The sequence below is a fragment of the Leptidea sinapis genome, chromosome 14, assembly GCF_905404315.1.
Source record: "Leptidea sinapis chromosome 14, ilLepSina1.1, whole genome shotgun sequence".
NCBI classification, from domain to species: domain Eukaryota; kingdom Metazoa; phylum Arthropoda; class Insecta; order Lepidoptera; family Pieridae; genus Leptidea; species Leptidea sinapis.
In genome coordinates, this window is record NC_066278.1 from 2,694,113 (window position 1) to 2,716,048 (window position 21,936).

Sequence of the window (21,936 nt, forward strand, 5' to 3'; positions counted from 1 at the left end):
GCGAATGATTATCTAACCCATATTTCTATATGCTGCCGAAAAATGGATATTGTGAGAGATTGAGAAGATAAAGATTGACGTTCTGGAGATGTGCTGGAGAATGATGCTTGGAGGTTCGTGGACTAAGCTTGAAAAACGTCTCGACACTCCAGCTACGACGAGGTATCATGCATGCCATCAACTACCTAATCGAATCTGCCATGGGCGCTCCGTGCATGAGTACCTACTGCCGAATGACCTCTAACGCAAGAGGAATGGCGACAAACGTGAGACGCATTACATCTGCAGCACTTTTGAGAGAGTAGCGACCGAGAATTCAATTTATTATTATAAGTCCCGGCTGAATATCTTCAGCGCTGTCAATAAATATAAAGATGCTCATAGAAAATCTTAGATCATTTATACGTCTAGATAAGACTATGACGGCTGTGAAAATGTTGAAAAAAATTGAGTTCAGTACTAACTATGTTGAGCAATTCACGCAAACTAACACAAAGTGTAATACAAATCGCGAGTGTAAGACGTAGCTTCTCACGCACACTAAACTAATATTCCTGGCCTGTTTTTATCGGTTGTCTAACAGCAAGAAATATAAAATATATCGCGTCTTACTGGCGCAGATTTGAAGACAATATTCAGACATCAGAAAGCACCCAGAGTGGGGTCTAAAATTATCAGGATCACCGCGCAATTCTCAAATTAGGAGGCTATGTAAATAATCATTAGTTTCGCTCACCGCATAAGATCATAATGTCTGGATCAATATAATTCAAAGCACATTCATATTTTTGTCGTTCCAGGCCGTCTTTGTCAACTCAACCACTAACTAACTACTTTCAACCAGTGAATTAAAAAAAATCTATATACCTTGAGATCTCTGTGAACTATTCGCCTCTCATGACAGTATTCGACAGCCGACAGAATCTGCCAGAACTTTCTTCTAGCTGCTTGCTCTGCCATCCGGCCGTACCTTGCGATATAATCTGTATGAAATAAAATTAATTTAATTTAAATTCTTATGAGCATTACATCCAAAAGAAATAACAGTATTTTCTTTGCTTTTTTGTGCATTTCTGTCATACTTTATATATCTGTTTAGTGCTAATAAACTTCGAAGATTGATATTTAGTGATAATAGTATCACATGAGTGTTTTAATACCTAATTATCAACAGTTGCATACAAGACTTTATCTACACAGAATATGAATCCTCTAAAAGATTCTGGAACAGTAAGCTTACTTACCTAATATCATTCATTACTGATTATAAACAAATAAACTAAGTATTAATGAAACAATTATTTATTTTAGTAGTAATTTACATTTTGTATAGTGCAATAATTAAAATTCACTCGAATATAATGTTCTTTTGCAGCGTTTAAAATGAATCGCTCACTTTTTGTAAACAAAACAATAAAAATATAGAAGAAAAATGGCCGGGATTCGAATAACCTACTTTTTTTTACGGGGTGCGACGTTCTGGGAGTGTGGAGAGCGCGTAAACGAAAATGTTCTTTTTTTGAAATTCATACAGATACCACGCATCGAGCAATAAGAATGTGGCTGTATGTTGAAACTCATTGCGCATGAAGGGGTAAAAAAAAACATAGGAGTGTTGTTATGAAATTCAGTACAACATTACAACACTCTTTTGGATGATGTAATGGTTATTAGAACATTGGGTGTTTTAATGTTTGCAATAAGCTAACTGTTTCAGAATCTTTAATAGAGGATTTAAAGCATGGGTGTAGATAAAAGATCTAACTGGTATTTGATTTACTATTACCTAAGTAAAAAGTAATTTACTATTAAGTAAGTAGTAAAAGAAAATGATTACGATTAATATCGTATTTGTGTAAACAGCTTTTATCTACACCCATGCTTTAAATCCTCTATTAAAGATTCTAAAACAGTTAGCTTATTGCCAACATTAAAACACCCAATGTCCTAATAACCATTACATAATCCAAAGGAGTGTTGTAATGAAATTCAGTACAACATTATATCATCCGTTTTTATAATAATAACATTCCTTTGGATGATATAATGGTTAGAAGGACTGGCTTTTTTAATGTTAGCAGTAAGCTAACTGTTTCAGAATCTTTTAGAGAGGATTCATATTATGGGTGTAGATAAAGTCTTGTATGCAACTGTTGATAATTAGGTATTAAAACAAAATTATTATTGCCAATTTATTAAAGTATTAAATTGGATATAGTATGTTATCCTTAAGAGATAGACATTAGCCATCGCGGACTTTTCCGTAGACCCATATAAAATACACCATTCCACCATAAATTATTTTGTTATATCTCAAAGGGCTTAGACAGCGTTTTCGTTGAAAGCTCCCAGACGGCTTATTTTGTTCCGACACCTCCAACAAATATCGTTAATGTATACAAAAATTATTATTAAATTTTTACAAAACAAATTATATACTTAAACCTTCCACAAGAACCATGCTATCCACTGGTGCAAATAGCATGAATATTGGTGTAGTAGTTTTTGAGTTTATCGCGAACAGACAGACAGACGCAGCGGAGGACTTTGTTTTATAATCCTACTAATATCTTCCCATTTTTCGCGTGCGTCCGTGCAGAATGGGATATCGGTATGCCAACAATGGCTGACAGGCTTGCCCTGTATGTTTCAGTATGACAACCCTCTCTGTTATCCCTTTTTTTTATGGAATAGGAGGACAAACGAGCGTACAGGTCACCTGGTGTTAAGTGATCACCGCCGCCCACATTCTCTTGCAATACCAGAGGAATCACAAGAGCGTTGCCGGCCTTTAAGGAAGGTGTACGCGCTTTTTTTGAATGTCGTATCGTCCCGGAAACACCGCACAAGGAAGCTCATTCCACAGCGTTGTAGCACGAGGAAGAAAGCTCATTGAAAACCGCACTGTGGAGGACCGCCACACATCCAGATGGTGGGGATGATATCCTAACTTGTGGCGTGTCGTGCGAAGGTGAAATTTGGCGGCAATCCTACTCAAACATTTAATTGAGAGAAAACCTTTATTTGCGATTGCAACGGGAAACTACTAGTATGTAGCGATATAATCGTATTACCATAAATCTAGATTCTAGCCTATCGAGATTATAAATGACATTGCGATCGTCAACTGCTCGTGGTCGAGGTTGTTATCAGCGGAAACAAAGCTGACACTAATAGAGTCTTTGTATTATTTTTATGCACTGGCAAATGACTTTAATGACGATATAAATTAAACAATAATAAGGGAAAATTTTAAAGATATCATCAGCTCAAGGATTGAATATTCATTTTTAATAATATTGTCATATTATGGGTGAATTTTCTATTCTTCAAGCGACTCCAACAAGCTTCTGAAATAGTTTCTAGTTCGCGTTATGTTACCTTCGCTTGTATATAATCGTATGCATGTTTCACCAACTTAAAGGCATCCAATTTACTTGAATATTTGCACATGTACCAGGACTGATAGCAATAATAATATATTTCCAGAACTTTCACCTTACCGTTACCAGGATCACAAGGATATTTACAAGAACTACATACATGTGATATAAGTTTCTCCTGTTCTGTTTAGTATAATTTATTCCACTGTTTTATATTAAAAAATAAATAGTAGTAGAAATAATTATTAAATAGGTATTTTTTTATGCAAGCTCCTTTGCAGAAAAACGGGCACTTCTGATTTATTCGAGTGTTTTAACTTTTAAGTAATAACAATTGTAAAAGGGATCTGATGCTACATAAAAATATTATGTGATCACCTCCGCTCACATTCTCTTGCAACACCAGAGGAATCACAGGAGCGTTGCCGGCCTTTAAGGAAGGTGTACGCGCTTATTTCTTATTTAACAAAAGCAAAAAACAATAAAATAAAAAATTATGCCATCCAAAAACACAACAGAGTAACATAACCTTACGGCGTAATTTCTTCAAAATATAAGTGTCTTATCTCCCATAATAATGTATAAAACTTGTCACGAAGAACCAATTTCAACAATTTTACACCAATTCATTAAAATTACAAAAAAGACTCATTTATTTATAGCACGAACTGAGAGCTCGAATCGAATAAAATATTTTTAGAAAACCTTTGAAATTTTGATATTTGGAACATTTTATTTTAATTGCCAGTACTTTTTAATACGTAGACAATTGTTTCTAAATAAGTGAATGCACAAAACGTCTTTTGTTTAAGATTTCCATTGTTGTAAGGAAAAGTTCGGGTGCCCGATTTTATGCAGATGGGTTTATTTTACAAACTAGCTGACCCGACAGACGTTGTTCTGTACATAATAAATAAAATACTGTTTTTTTATGAATTTGTCTATAAAATTTTATCACATAAGAATTATTTCGTAAAATATGCTCCCTGTTGTTATAATGAAGTTGTTTTACAGCAGAACTGTCAAACCAAGTTATAAGTCATCGCCACGTTTTTTTATGACTGTAAGGAACGAGACGAGTTGGACGTTCAGCTGATGTTAATTTATACGCCCTGTCTATTACAATGCAGTGCCGCTCAGGATTCTTGAGAATCCAATAATTCTGAGCGAAACTACAATTGCGCTCGTCATCTTGATACATAAGATGTTTAGTCCCATTTGCCCAGTAACTTCACTAGCTACGGCCCCCTTAAGACCGAAACACAATCATGCTTACACATTACTGCTTCACGGAAGAAATAGGCGCCGTTGTGGTATCCATTATCTAGCCGGCATCTTGTGCATAAGTAGCCTGGTAAATTTAAAAGTTTTCTATTTAGTGGCTACGAATATAACTATATGGTAGGAATATGTCTAACATGGGAAAATTATTTTATTGCTGTAAATAGTCTGAGTAAAGTATGATTATTAATACTTATATTAAACTAGCTGACCCGACAGACGTTGTTCCGTAAATAATAAAAAAACAACTGTTTTATAAGAATATGCCAATAATATTTCAAAACATCATGAATTATTTCGTAAAAAATGCTCCCTGTTGTTTAATGAAATTGTTTCACAGCAGAACTGTCAAACCGTGCGTCACTAAATTCTCTCATAGAAAATGTGTCCATACAAAACAAATATTGAAAATAAAAATAATTATGGGTCTTAAATAGAAATAAAAACTATCCTATCTCTCAAGTTGGACTAAACTGCACTCCATGAAGTAATCCCCATTAAAATCCGTTCATTAGTTTAGGAGTCTATCGCGAAAAAACAACGTGTCACGTAATTTATATATATTAAGATATATATTTGAAACGTATTAATAACGTCCGATTTGTCATAAGCGTATTGGAAAACACTTGAGGTATTTTCCAATAATCCCGTATGGTATAACATAGAAGAAACGATTCTATTGCGTCTGTTGTTGTTGAATACAACCTGTAATTACTAGTCAGCCGGATAAGTGCTCGGAATATCCAAACACAAAAGTAATAACTTATAAGTTACTTATATTTTAATTACAAGAAACATCTGTTTTTCTTTCAGTATTATAATATTGACATAGAGTGCTGGTAGAACTTTTTTGACAGCATTTAAAAGTGGATAGGGGGGTAAATGACACAAGCAGGAATTATACCAATTATATAGTGAACCAGAGACGTTATGATGCTCCAATTAATACCTAAGCATAAATTACCTACTCTTAGAAAGCAATCTTGGTGGTCATCAGATGCGTGGTAGGACAGCGCTCAATAAGTCTTCCGTACCTCAGCAACCACCGGATGGAACCAACTAGCACAGTATATAGGACTGACAGGGTTACTACTCGTGTAGGAAGAGGCCAAATGGGCGGTAGCGACGCAATAGTAGACTTAGTGAAGTGCGGATAGTAAGATCCTATTCCACTAGCCTCGACTGCTTAAGGCGCGGACTGACTAGGATTGTACATGCTACAACAAACCCTACAATATTTGTGTTGATTATGTGGCTAAGCTGCAAATGGGCATTTATTTTAATGATTTTCTTTTATTTATTAAAATATAAAATTGATCGGTTTAAGTTTTAGAAAAGTACTAATTCTATTCAATTCTTTAAAGAAATAATGTTGTTATAGCTGAAAATACGGACATTTTTGATTCCAAAGTTTATTTTTGGGAAGCAACTTCCAAATTTTTTAATGGATATTTCAAATTATATATAAATACTAGCTAACCCAGCAAACGTTGTATTGCCGATATTAAAATCGCGATACAAAAGTAACTGTTGATCATAGATGGGTGAAAATTTGAAGTTGTATGTATTTTTTAATGCTGACTCATAATCAAACAAATTAAAAAAAAATGTTAAAAACAATTGAAAAAAAAATCGTGTGTAACACCCTTAACATTTAGGGGTATGAAAAATAGATGTTGGCCGATTCTCAGACCTATTCAATATGCTCACAAAATATCATGAGAATCGGTCAAGCCGTTTCGGAGGAGTACGGGAACGAACATTGTGACACGAGAATTTTATATATAAGAAGATTCTATTCGTTTAAAAATTTTCTTTAGATCCTTCTTTGTGCACTGTATTTTTTGCGTCGGAATATTTTCATTGCGTTATGTTGTAATCGACTCCGTAAGAAACTAATTTTTGTGGATATTGAGGTATGACCGCGCCTTAAAATTTCAAATATATTCACAGCATTGATGATGTGAGGGCGGGCTTAATACCACTAGTGAGACCCGTGCTCGTCCAATAATAGCTGTTCTTGACAACCTATTGGGCTATGAGTTCGTAGTGACTCGTGATCGGGTTTCAAAACTCGGTAGGTGCAAACTTTGCGAAAAGTAGATTATGGTATTAAATCCAGAAACTCATTATTCTTATAAGTTGTAAAATGATAGATATATTCTTGGTGTATTCCATATTTTATATCATACTAGCTGACCCGACAGACGTTGTTCTGTATATAATAAATAAAATAATGTTTTTATATGAATTTGTCAATAATATATCATAACATCAAAAATTACTTCGTAAAATGTGCACCCTGCTGTCGTAATGAAATTGTTTCACAGCAGAACTGTCAAACCGTGCGTCAATAAAATCTCTCATAGAAATTATGTATGGACACATCAAAGGAAAAACAAATTTGTTGTTTTTATTTAATTTTGCAGCATTTTCCTATTTATTCACCTTTTAAACCTTCTCTGGACTTCCACAAATAATTCAAGACCTAAATATATTATATATATAGATAGATTGATTAGAAACAACTCTTATATAAATCTGCAGTAGCCAGTAACGATTGTTTACGATATGATGTGATCGGTTCCTGACCAATGAACATTTATAAACCCGCGCTCGCTCGCCCCGGTTGGTTGAATGAATTGTTTGCATTACGAATATCTAATATCTTTAAACGACCAATTCTTGTATATAAATATATATTCTGAATCTCGGAAACGGCTCCAACGATTTTAATTACAATTACAATATAGAGGTAAATTTCGCCACTATATACAAGAATATAATAGCTCAGATGGGATATTAGATGATCTGGAAAGCAGAAGACCCCGGTTCGAATCCAGATGTCCTATTAGTTTTTTTTTGTTAATGTTTTGTACCTTCTTAAAAATCTGAGCAAGGCTCGGTCGTCCAGGTACTATAGATATTAAGAGTCTACTGTGTCATTAGGTCTATTGCTAATATCATTATGTGAATGGTGATTCGTTGCCACGTCGGAATTTATATATTAACTCAGGTATTTTATTCCTGTCACTCGGATCGGTATATTTATTTTAATCCATTATGCGGTGCATATTTATCCTTTATCCATGCACGAGCATTGCCGTAAGATCAACTGATTCTATGAAGCTAAAAATATCCCTTGGGGAAGAGACTGATTATTGTAAAATTATTCTATTCCATTAAATTTTTAAATAGACTTTTACGTTTTTAAAAGATTGTTAAAATGATGAAATAGACATGTTTTGTAGGCCTCATTAATTTTCCCTTGAATGGTCACAGCAGTGGCTATGGAATGCTATCGTTTAACTCGTTATTCATTTATTATCTTTCCAATGTAGTGAATCTGATTAATTAAATGCAGTCGTAGAGTCGTGATCGTGCAGTTTCCGCATCAGAAGGCGTCAGATATCTACAATAATGCTTACACTTAATTTTTCGAATATCTCTCTTCACCTATTGAATTTATAAATACTAGATGATTTATTAGACTGCCGATTAAATTATAATATTTTTTTCCATTTCAGGAACCCCTGAAATTTATTGTTTTTTTTTTCTATTTTTGTATTAAAATGTTAATGCGGTTCACAGAATACATCTACTTACCAAAGATTCAACAGAATTGTTCTGATAGTTAAGGAAAAAAGTGGCTGTGACATAAACGGACGGCTAGACAGACATGACGAATCTATAAGGGCTCCGTGTTTTGCCATTTGGCTGCGGAAGCCAAAAACGAGGTTATATCACGAGCTCTACAAAATTTCCAGAAAAAACCTTAGCATATGGTCATCCCCTTATCTAAGATTATGTTCCAAATTTCCGCCAATAACTTTATTTTTAGTTAAGCCATGATACAGTAACAGAGTTACTTAATTCATCGTAACAGTGCATTTATTGGGAAACTGTAGTATTTTCAAAGATATTTTAAAGTTACCTTTAGCATGGAGATCGTATTCGAAGAAGATCTTATAAGACCCCATTGTTATGTTGTTGGCTGTAAAGCTAAAAAGGAATTTTATGCAAATAAGAAATCTGTCGGTCGCAATGAGAAAAATGGGTTAAAGATTATGAATACAATAAGAGAAATGCGGCCGGCTTCCGCCTAACAATGAACTTACTGTATATAAATGACTAGCATACCCGACAGACGTTGTACTATTATAAAAAAAAACTCTTGCGGGTGGAATTTCTTTAAATCCGAAATCTGATCTCTACTCGGCGAAAGGAATAATTCTACCAAATTTCAAGTCTCTACGCCTTATGGTTCCAGAGATATCGTAATGAGTGACTATATACGTGGATGATGAAATATCTAAGATCCCTGCGTGTATAAGTTAGCCAAGTACTTCCTTGTTACAGTTCACACTAAGCTTGCACGCAAAATTAATAATAACACGTAATTACGGATACTGTTACGTTTTTAAAGTCATAATCCCATAATACCGGCGTGAAGTAGCGGCCTAGTGCCGCTATGTTTCGCGTAGGTTAGTGTCGAGGACCGGAGGCCATTCCGGCAACGCTCTTGTGATTCCTCTGGTGTTGCAAGAGAATGTGGGCGGCGGTGATCACTTAACACCAGGTGACCCGTACGCTCGTTTATCCTCCTATTCCTTAAAAAAATATATGAACGATGCGGGACTCGAACCCACGACCTCTCACGTTGCGAGAAATCAATAACAAATTGTTTCGATTTGCAAGAGCGACATCTCAAGTCAATATCCTAATATGCAAATATTGGGGTTGAGCAGGTTATCAACTACACAAATAAAATTTTAAAACAAAATATTATGAACGATGCGGGACTCGAACAAAATTTTGTTTTCAAATTTTATTTGTGTATTGATCCCAGAAGTGAGAGTTATCACTTTAAAAACATAAATTGTTTAGGTTATCAATTGTAAAGTAGATCCTGTAGATGAAGCCACAACCTGAGAGTTGAACAAAGCATACAAGATTTTATCAACGATACGTCACTCGAACGGTTGGGTTAGTTGGAAGAGCGCTCGCATGGAACGCGAGAGGTCGCGGGTTCGAGCCCCGCAATGTTTATAAAATTTTGTTTTAAAATTTTATTTGTGTACGTATGCGCACACCCAGATAGGTACTTAAATGGAGCAAACCCAATAATTTTACACTTAAGCACTTATTACACTGAATTTAGTCGTCTGAATTCAGTCTTTATTCAATTTAGACAAGTAAAAATCGCATTCAGCAAGCTAGCATCCTAAATCTATACTAATATATAAAGCTGCAGTGTTTGTTTGTTTGTTTGAACGCGCTAATCTCTGGTACTACTGGTCCGATTTGAATGATTCTTTCAGTGTTGGGTAGTCCATTTATCGAGGAAGGCTATAGGCTATGTTTTTTTTTTTCAAAATTAGGGATCCGTAATAAAATTGCTATTTTGTAACACAAGGTGTAAAATCGAAAACCTATTTTTGCGTGCGCTGCAAAAACTATTGACAATAGAACAAAATGATGTACAGGCTATAATATAGGCAATATTTTATTACTTATAAAACTATCGCGTGAATTATACTTTATATGGCAAAACAACGTTTGCCGGGTCAGCTAGTTCAGAAATAAGAATTCTTTCTGACTGACTATCATTTAGAAGCCTAATTAGAAACGCATTAAGGAAGTGTAATCGCTCTCATACCTCTTCGTGCGTGGACAATGTATCTAAGTTTTAGATATATAGCCCAATATTTTTCAGGGGTAATTTTTGTCAACAGGGGTTGGGGTTAAAGAACTGAATTTTAAATCAGGATATGAATTTCCTGTTGCAATAAATCTTAGTGTTACGACCAATCTTTCTTTTGCACTAGCAAGAGCTTTTGAATAAAAGGTGTCAGAAGATTGAATAATATTGGAAAAGATTTCGAATCCATCGCACTGGATCTAAAACACCAGTAATGTCCATGTTTGCTAACTTTCCGCGCAGTAATAAATATTCCTTCATCTATGTTCTTCTTTTTTTTTTATCGATTTTAATTGAGCCAATGGCCAGGGTTAGGCAAAAGGTCAACTTTTTGTTGTCTGGAGTCATCCTCGTATACGACACGTCTGATTTCGTCGTGCTTTAAGTGGTAACTGATTCAGTAACTATAAATTTAGAACAGCATGATCAAGCCTATAATTTCTAAAGTTGCTACTGAATTAAGAAGACTAAATTCAGTCAAGTGTAACAAGCGCTTAAATACTAGCTAAAAGAATTTTTTTCCGATAACACTTATAGCCGGCTAGATTATGGGTACCACAACGGCGCCTATTTCTGCCGTGAAGCAGTAATGTGTAAGCATTACTGTGTTTCGGTCTGAAGAGCGCCGTAGCTAGCGAAATTACTAAAAAGATATACTTATGTCTCAAAGTGACGAGCGCAGTTGTAGTGCCGCTCAGAATTTTTGGGTATTTTCAAGAATCCCGAGCAGCACTGCATTGTAATGGGCAGGGCGTATCAATAACCATCAGCTGAACGCCCCGCTCGTCTCGTCCCCTATTTTCATTAAAAAAAAAACTCAAGTATCACGAAAGCCATCAATCACAATCAAAGGCATATTGATAATGTAGAGGCGTGTTGTTAGTATTGACGTAGCAGTTTTTGTTTCATGCCCAAACGATGCTCGGGGAATTCCGAAGGAAAAACGAAACGAAACGTCACTATTATTGAACCTTTGGATTACCGACACATTTGTGACATCGAACAATATGAACCGCACGTATATGTTATGCATCGTATTTGTACACAATGTCCTTTTAATGTTTTGTCTATAAGGAGATATCTCCTTTCCTAGAACATCACAGATGCCGCCAATAAAACATGTTAATGTTTGTGTCTGCATTAACGAAATAGGAAGTTGTGAATCGTTTGCAGCCATCACGCTGTGTTTTAATGAAAATGCAATAAACTCCATTTACGATGGGCTTTGTTGCGTCATTAATGAGTACTGAAGTCGACATAGATACATACATCCAACACAATCCCATACAAAAGTTTATTTAAAACTGGTGTAAAATCTAATAATATAAATATGTAGTTATAATCAGTACAAATTATAAAACAGACTCCGCCGCGTCTGTCTGTCTGTCTGTTGCAACGATTTTCTTGCTGATTTCAGCAATGTATAGCGTGGTTTTCGAGAATGTTTCAAGTATTTAATTTGTTAAATTTTTCGTATAGAAAATAGATATTTATTAGACGTATCACAAAAAATACACCGTCTGGGAGCTAAGGAAAACTGCGGGCTGTCTAAGCCCTTTAAAGTTGTAATAAAATAATGTGGTGGAATTGTGTATCATATATAGATCTACACAAAAGTCTGTGATGGCATATGTCTACATCTTACAGATAACATATTATCACAAAGTATGTATGGATACATATTATTATTTTACAAAATTTGCAATCATAAAGCGGTAATATAAAAAGCTGTTTACACAAATACGATAGTAATCCTTATCACATTATTACCACATAATAATACAATTTCATTCAGAAATACGTTTTTTTTTTCATTTTTAACTCATTGACTTTGATTACGTACGTATTTCCGGTGGCTTTAGGCTACATTATTTTCTAATACATAAATCTTTTTTTATTGACAGTACTACATCATTCGGGTCAGCGAGTTATTATTTAAATATATATTACTGCAAATTAAAATTGTTATCTTTATCAGGTCTCATTGAGATCGTACTCTTCGTTACGTAAATGAATACAAAAAAATATACATATTATATGTATACAAATATGAACAATTAATATTCACACCTTAATTAACAGTTTGAATATAGCTATAGAAATACTGATTATTTATCCAAGTTATTGTCACTCGGCCTTTTTTTTTTTTTTTTGGATTTTATGAACTGGTAACTAAGACCTTTAAGTCAAGGTATAAACTTATATCTGATGTTAAACAAAGAAAATGCAAAATATTAACAATATCGTTGACAACACTGTCAATCCAATGATAATTCTGAAGGTTTCCGAATGACAAGCTGCCTTGCAAATAAACGCGGGAAACGTTATACGTCCGAACAAACCATTCGTACGCAAAATATCTATTTGTAAACATTTAACATAATCTTAGTTTATGCTTAGCTATATACATATACTTTATGCAAATTTTATTTAAAGGAGTGCTAGCGCAAAATTACAAAATTATTATGTATAAGTAAGTATGTTATGTTTTGCAAATGTCGATAGTATTGTTGTAAAACATTTATTATGTGGTTGATAGTACTCTGAGAGAGAAGAAGTAGGGTAGAAGAGCCCGACTTCGCTAGCCTTCGTTCATATATTGTAATCTCGCAAATAGGTTTTATATAATTTGTAACCAAAGTTAATGATTCAAATATCATTTTAAAACTTATATTTGCTGTATTGACTAAAAGTAGAAAAATACTTTTAAAATGATTGAATTTCGATGAAAAATTATACACAATTTTGGGACGCGCCATCCCAAATCATTTTAGTCTAGTCGACAAGTTGCAAATGGTAGAAAATAGAGATACTGCTCTTAAAATTTTGTGCGATAGCTCATTGGATCCGGAATGACGCCTAGAAAAGTGTGACAAAAGCGTGTATTAGCACATAAAAAATTGTAAAAGTTATAAACGATTAAAGATGAAAAAAAATGTCATCTCGTTATTGCCAATATTTCATAAATTATTAATTAGTTTTAATAACACATAATTTTAAGAGCAGTATCTTTATTTTGTACCATTTTCAACTTGTCTATGGTATTGCATGAAGTTATCTAGTAATAATTTTTAATACAGAATACATAATATCAATAAATACTGCAAACCATTATCGTATTATATAAATAATAAATAAGAGTCCGTAAAAAATAAACAATAAATCTTACGTAAAATAAATTGTGAATCATTATTGTCACTTTACAATCAGTCGTTAATAATGGTTTATTACAGAAAATATGTATTATTCATTCAATTTAATTTAGAAAAGAAAATTATAGTCGGTCGCTTGTATTATTAAATTGCAGTTTATATCGGTAACCTTACAAATTACTCTCCCTTGTTATTCTGTTATAACAATGTACAGTGAAATATATATACGTTACTGGTAGAACAATGGCGCCGCTCAGAATTTTTGGGTGTTTCAATAATCTTGAGCGGCTCTGCATTGTAATGGGTAGGGTCTGCATTGTAATGGGTAGGGCGTATCAATTACCATCAGCTGAACGTCATACTCCTCTCGTCGCTTAATTTCATAAAAAAGGTATCTGTTATAAATGCAAATTTCTCTGCCTGCCTCTTAGGTTTGACACCTGGATACGTCGTCAACCTCCACATCTTTTATTCCAGATGGTCCGCATATAAGCCGTTCAATTAATAACTGACATTATTTATATTCATGCTTCACGGCAGAAATAGGTGCCATTGTGGTACCCATAACCTAGCCGGCTTCCTGTGCAAAGGATCCTCCCACTAGTAGAGCTGGCCTGCAATCCAAGACCCTAGTAGTGCTTACTCTATGCAAATGCGAGTCGTGAAATCTCTGGAATTGTAAATATTATATATAAAACGTGTTCACACCGAATGCATCACAAAGGTATCGACACAAAGGTATCACACCTCGAGTAATGGTGGACGACTCAATACGAATATTCAAGTATGCAGACCTGAATTCACAGGAAGTCTATTTTGAGACCATAATATCGAAATCTGCATAAGTGCCGTATTTCTGAATACGAATAAGGTTTCCAAAGGACTTTCAGGTCGTTTTCAGCATAATTTCGACTTTTGAGAGAAGTCAGTGACTTGTCGTTTGTGTATATAAATTATTGTAATCATGACAAAATACGGCTACCCGGCCTCAATTGTAGCTCAATTTTATAATACAAGGAAAAGATTGTAAGATTATTAAAAAATGGTAATGCAATCGAAAAAATACGTAGCCACAAGAATTTACATTACTACTAATATTATAAATGTGAATATAAGTTTAAAAGGCATAAAAGGCATTTATTTTCTGAAAATTGATTCCTTTAGAATTCTTTTTTATGTCATTTCTAATAACTACTAGATACTACTACCGCTTCGGAAACAAATGGCGCTCTGAGAGATGAGAAGCGGCGCAAGAAACTCTCCCAGCATTCTTTTTTTGCGCTCTTTTCAATAAAAATATACAATATTGTACAGTCATTTCTATCGCTATAAAATAATCACAATCTAGTATATATATATACTATAATCACAACTAGACAGCCTGGGGCTGTCCGATCATTTAGATATTCAGCAGTGGAGTAATAGGATTTACGGCAGAGCCATTTTTTTATAAAATATTTAAATTTATTTATAGATAATGCCTGAACAGTGGCTGGGACTTTATTATAGAAGTGTATACATTTACCCTTTGTTTGTTTGTTACGGTTTTACTATTTTGATAAAATTTAGTACAGAGATAGACTAGAGGTTGAAAAAGGACAAAGGCTACCTTTTATTGCAAAGAAATAAAAGGAGGGGTTGACTGGATGGCGGTTTGTATGGAAATGGGAAATCGTCATTGATAAGAAATAATTTACAAACAATTGTTCGAGCATTTTTTAAACTTTGACCTACATGGTGATGAAATAGGAGAGTAAAGTTCCCAGATACTATTGAAGAGGCTGTCCACAATGACAAGGGATAAGTGCTGTATCATAGAAGAGCGCTCCCAGCAGCGGAAACAGCAGTTTGTATGTATATTATTTGAAAAGTATCATAAATCTATTCAACGCGGACGAAGTCACGGGTAAAACCTAGAGGGTATATGGGTAATACTGTTGAGCCACTACAGTCGCTGTGAACACGATGTACAGCAAAGCCAACGTGATGTCAGGATTAATTATTGTAAAAATTTTGTTAAGGCAAGTAAAGTTAAGGAAAGTAAGCAGAAAACACGCAAACATGGTGTTTTTAGACAAGTTTTGTGGTGAAAGTATAGCATTTCGAGCTATGAACACTACTTAATCCTGTTACACATATCCTTAAGTCTTATTTGTAGGTTGCTAATGCTTGCTGGTGGTTATAGTTAACACTGTCGAGCCTTTTTGAACTACCACTTTTCTTTGAAGTTAAACAAGTTCTTTGGCATGGCGTGACGCATTTTTTTCGTACTTCTCTCAGAAAAGTTATTCTGATAGCTTGTACTTTTTTGTGTAGGTCCATATATTCAGATTAGTAGTGAATAACGAGGATTGTAAGCATATAAACTGTTTTCCACGCAAGAATTTTGAAAATATTGGCTTTGTTACATAGGTGGCGGGCCGGCAGCCGTGAACTCATATCGCTCAAGGTCGCTGGCATTTAGTGTCGCCTTAAGTAGTTATTGGTGATTGAGCCTCAATGAAAGGTCCTGTTAATTTGATACATTACGAATATATGTTTTGTCATACAAATCAGTGCTAGAAACGCTAATATTTAAATACCAATGGGTTGTAGCCACACAACAGTCTACAAAATACAGACGGTAAAGAACGGATTTGCACATTTTGGTCACATTTTACAAATCTTCTCACTGCTTTCAGTAACAAAAGAAATATTAACGTCACATTGCCGCATAGCGTATCAGGAGTGCGTGACAGCCAATAATAATCAAGTTAGCCCCATGGTTAAATTTAGAAATTATATAAATACGAACTAATTAAGGTTTAACACCATTGTTAACTGCTAGTTCTAAATATATTTTAGTCAGCCTACAAACTGTGCGGCATCGAAATTTAAATTATGAAGGAAAGAGAAGGCTTTCAGTAGAACCAGCTGTGCACGTAATCGCTTCTCCCTCACCCCTAGCCCTGTAACCCTCGTGACGTCATCACAGCCTGCTTGCGTCATACAACGCGGCCAACAACTTAACGTTGACGTGAGCGATTTAGACGCCTTTATTTTTAAGCCTTCTTATTTATAGTTTGACAATTACTACACGTTAGTAGGGCATTTAATAACAATGATCTTGAGATCTTTTTAACTGACATTTTTAAGGTTTTTTTTTTCATTATATTACAACATTTTCTAAACGCCATTTAACTGTTATTCATTCAAATATGCCTATTAATCATTTTTAATTAGTTTTATTATTATTTTCAATAAAAATATACAATATTGTACAGTCATTTCTATCGCTATAAAATAATCACAATCTAGTATATATATATATACTATAATCACAACTAGACAGCCTGGGGCTGTCCGATCATTTAGATATTCAGCAGTGGAGTAATAGGATTTACGGCAGAGCCATTTTTTTATAAAATATTTAAATTTATTTATAGATAATGCCTGAACAGTGGCTGGGACTTTATTATAGAAGTGTATACATTTACCCTTTGTTTGTTTGTTACGGTTTTACTATTTTGATAAAATTTAGTACAGAGATAGACTAGAGGTTGAAAAAGGACAAAGGCTACCTTTTATTGCAAAGAAATAAAAGGAGGGGTTGACTGGATGGCGGTTTGTATGGAAATGGGAAATCGTCATTGATAAGAAATAATTTACAAACAATTGTTCGAGCATTTTTTAAACTTTGACCTACATGGTGATGAAATAGGAGAGTAAAGTTCCCAGATACTATTGAAGAGGCTGTCCACAATGACAAGGGATAAGTGCTGTATCATAGAAGAGCGCTCCCAGCAGCGGAAACAGCAGTTTGTATGTATATTATTTGAAAAGTATCATAAATCTATTCAACGCGGACGAAGTCACGGGTAAAACCTAGAGGGTATATGGGTAATACTGTTGAGCCACTACAGTCGCTGTGAACACGATGTACAGCAAAGCCAACGTGATGTCAGGATTAATTATTGTAAAAATTTTGTTAAGGCAAGTAAAGTTAAGGAAAGTAAGCAGAAAACACGCAAACATGGTGTTTTTAGACAAGTTTTGTGGTGAAAGTATAGCATTTCGAGCTATGAACACTACTTAATCCTGTTACACATATCCTTAAGTCTTATTTGTAGGTTGCTAATGCTTGCTGGTGGTTATAGTTAACACTGTCGAGCCTTTTTGAAAGTTTGATTTTGGTATCAATGGACCGCAACATTTAGAAGTTTGGTCGTTACACCGATGTATTAAACTACTTAGAGTCAGCCGGGAAATGTGTGTTTTACTTAGTTGTCAATTTTCAAATTCAAACAGGTCTGGCTGTTTCTCAAACAGGCTTTTTATTTTGTTTAAAAAAACTGAGGCCTGACTGTAGTTGTATATTGTGTATAACAGAAATAATTAATTAAACTTTTAAATATTTTTTTTAAATAGGATTAAAATGCGTGCAATTGTAACTCTCTTTTTACATTAGATCTCTAAATTTTTATTATTATTTTAGCTAACCCGTCTCGTGACCTTTCCAGAGCTTGTTTCAGGGGGACTGCGGTTGAAATGAGTCAAGATATTATTTATCATTTATTTATTAAGTATTTTATTTAAACACTCGCGTTGATCAAAGAAAATACTATTAATTAAACTTCTATAAAGAAAACAAATTATGTTTATTTTACCAAATGCTCATTTAAGCGTACTTTTCCGCTGACTATGTTGCAATAAAGTTTTACAAAAATCAAGAAGATTGCATTCAGCACATACCTAAAAACTCTTATGGGGAATAAGCTGATTCACTATTTAAACCTACACATTATTGAATGTATTGAATCATACTTTGAGTTACATTAACTCGATACCAAAAAGGCATTGATTGGGTAGGTGTCGTATGAAATATTCACGATTACAACCTACGCAAACACCATTAAAGTCAGCTGACGCAATTACGAACAAACGACAAACACAATTATTTCATTATTATAAACCAAACAATAAAATAAATAAAACACTTTTAAGGGATCCAGTCCCCCTGAAAACGAGATCTGGAAAGGTCTAGAAAAAATCTAATGTAAAACCGTTACAATTACACGCGTTTTATTTAAATGTGTAACACTCGCGTTAGTCAAAGAAAATACTTACCCCCTTATTCATAATAGTCTGCTAACTTAAAGCATTGCTAATTCGCACTGTCTTCTTCTATTGACCTAAGTCAGAATGAGAAAAAACACTCCTTAGCGGCTGTTTAAAGTTAGCGGACCATTATGAATAAGGGGGTCAATCTTAATATACATAAATACAGTGTACTGATGTTTGTTTCCAGTGAACTCCTAAACTAATGAACGGTTTTTAATGAGGATTACTTTATGGAGTGCAGTTTAGTCCAATTTGAGAGATAGGATTTTTTATTTCGATTTGGGACCCATCATTATTTTTATTTCCAATATTTGTTTTGTAAGAACATAATATTTTCTATTAGAGAATTTATTGACGCACAGTTAGACAGTTCTGCTGTGAAACAATTTAATTATAACAACAGGGAGCATATTTTATGAAATAATACTTATGTTATAAAATATTATTGACAAATTCATAAAAATAGCACCTAGGGAGAAAAGTAGGTCATTCTCACCCGCGGAATATTGACACCAATGTCCTACTCACGTGGTGCGTATACGATTTTTTTCCCACCTGGATGTAAAGCTCGCTTTAAGTTCCTAGTACAAGGGACAAAAGTCGTCTTGCCGGGATAGAATCGGCCACTATTGTCCCTCGTACCAGGCTACAAGACAGCTGCTCGTTGAGGTGGGAAAAAATAGTATTTTCTTTATTATGTATAGAACAACGTCTGTCCGGTCAGCTAGTTATTTTATAGTACTTTCGTGAGACATTATAAACTTTATTTATTTAAATTCAACAGTGTTGTAACTAGTTTCAGACCATTTGGAGGACCGTCGAAGCGAACCCAATACACTCAGTATTGGATTCACGGTAAAGAGTCACTGCGAGACTAGAATAAAACAAATAGATTTTATATTGCTATACAACAAACTCTTAATATTTAAAAATATTTTAGGTTTTCTTTTATATTGGTGGAGGCAAGTAGACTCGGCTCACTCGGAAAGTGAAAACCCAGCCGATCAGGCACCATCCTCAATAAAAAAATTTATGAAAATAAGGGACGAGACGAGTAGGACGTGCAGCTGATAGTAATTGATACGCCCTGCCCATTACAATGCAGGAAGGATTATTGAAAAATCCAAAAATTCTAAGCGGCACTACAACTACGCCTATTGAGACATAGGATGTTAAGTATTTTGGCCAGTAATTTCACTAGCTACGGCGCCCTTTAGACAGAAACACAGTAATGCTTAAACATTACTGTGTGTATATGAGTCATGAGCTGCATTGCTGGCCTTTCTGGTGGGAGGATGCTCTAGACTTGAAGGTCTCTAAGAAGAACTAGTATTGGTAAGAAGCTTACTTCAGTGCGATAATAAAGCGTACCTATTTTAAACTTTAAAAAATATTTTTGAATTGCTTTCGGGTTCCGCACCTGACCGGAATAACCGATGGGGAATAACCTATTACTAAAACTCAGATGTCAATCCGTGCGTCTATCGATCAGCCGGCTGTATCTCATAAACCCAATGACATTCTATACATATAGACAATGTACGTCGTATGAAAACAAAGCCAAAATATGGAACATGCCACAAATTACAACATAATAAGTGCTGCTATATCTATACATTGCCGCATTTACTCCAGTTATTTAAAACTAGCTGACCCGGCAAACGTTGTTTTGCCATTTAAATTATTTTTAGAGTTAGACCGTTTCTTGGACTTTGCTTTATTTTTCTAAAATAAACGTAGCCTAAGTTACTCCTTATTACATCAGCTACCTGCCAATAAAAGTCGCCGGATTAGACGGAACAAACAGACAGACAAAAATTGTATAAAATGTTATTTTGGTGTATATGTATTTATAATATACATTTAGTAAAAAACGGTTATTTCAATATTACAAACAGACACTCCAATTTTATTTCAATGTATACATTAATTCACACAATATTCTTATAAATTATAGCCTATATGTTAATCTGGTGTGTAAGCTATATTATTGCAAAGTTTCATCAAAATCCATTCAGTGGTGTTTACGTTAAAGAAGTTCAAACATAGGTACATCCAGACATACAAACTTCCACATTTATAGTATTAATAGTCATATTCTTGGTCAATAAGCAGCAATGTAAAACATAACTTCAGTTTAGGTTCGATTCGAACAGTGACACACGACTAAGGAAAAAAGTGTGCTTAAATTATCTTAAAGCACACTTTTGCCGTTCCGCTATCAGACTGCGAATGATGTCTTATATGTATGGAACGTCATTGCATAAACCGCTAAATTTCAACAACTGAAATTTTGACAGAGTGTGTATTCCTATTGCCGACATAACAATAAATAATTTAAACCAAAATTGGGTTTTTTTTTTATGACAGTAAGGAACGAGACGAGCAGGACGTTCAACTGATGGTAATTGATACGTCCTGCGCATTACAATGCAGTGCCGCTCAGGATTCTTGAAAACCCAAAAAGAGCTCTGAACGGCACTGAAATTTCGATACCTTGAGATATAAGATGTTAAGTCTCATTTGCCCAGTAATTTAACTAGCTACGGCGCCCTTCAGACCGAAACACAATAATGCTTACACATTACTGCTTCACGGCAGAAATAGGCGCCGTTGTGGTACCCATCATCTAGCCGGCATCCTGTGCAAAGGAGCTGGAGAAAAATAAAAATAATGTCGGATTTATTCCAAATAACAAAAATGCGTCTCATTTAATTGTTATATATACCTGGTTCAATGACACCGAATCATCATTTTCTATGATCCTTGTGATCCTGGTTGGAGATGAGGGTACAGCGAGAAAGTTATGAAAATGTCATCAGTCTTTGATACGTGTGCAACTAGATCGGACGTTTTAACACTTACGTCCAAATATTCGGCAACACAGAGGTCAAGTTAATAATAACATTCGGAAATGCATACATTTAGAACATTAATAAACATTTCGCGCACTCAGTTGATATCACTGCAATAACGCAATTATATTTTTATTGCAGAGATAAATAGCGAGAGAACAGTTTTATACACATTCCATTGAAGAAATTGAAAAATTCGCAGATAATAAATTACGCTCTAGTCATATCGCTTTCATTTATTACTAAGATGTACATATCTCAATTATATCATATTAGTAATAATAATTAACATAAAGAATTCCATTTACTTATTATGGGATTTTTTATATTTTTGTCAGTCAGTCTGCTTGTTCCGGAAAATCATTGAAATCACCTAATTTGATTGGACTTTCACAGGCAACTAGCTTACATAAGATATAAGGAAAAATGGAGGTAAAATTGGTTTAGTAAATGAATTTTTGACT

The 21,936-nt window shown here is 34.4% G+C and overlaps 1 protein-coding gene across 2 annotated transcripts in view; it reads right to left on the reverse strand.

The window, feature by feature from the left end:
• LOC126968059 (serine/threonine-protein kinase SIK2) overlaps nt 1-21,936 on the reverse strand; it is a 93,426-nt gene that overhangs the window by 30,153 nt on the left and 41,337 nt on the right. For both annotated transcript variants that reach the window (XM_050812862.1, XM_050812861.1), the window contains one exon: nt 868-983. In XM_050812862.1, coding sequence (XP_050668819.1) covers nt 868-983 — 116 coding nt within the window. The remainder of the gene's footprint in view (nt 1-867; nt 984-21,936) is intronic.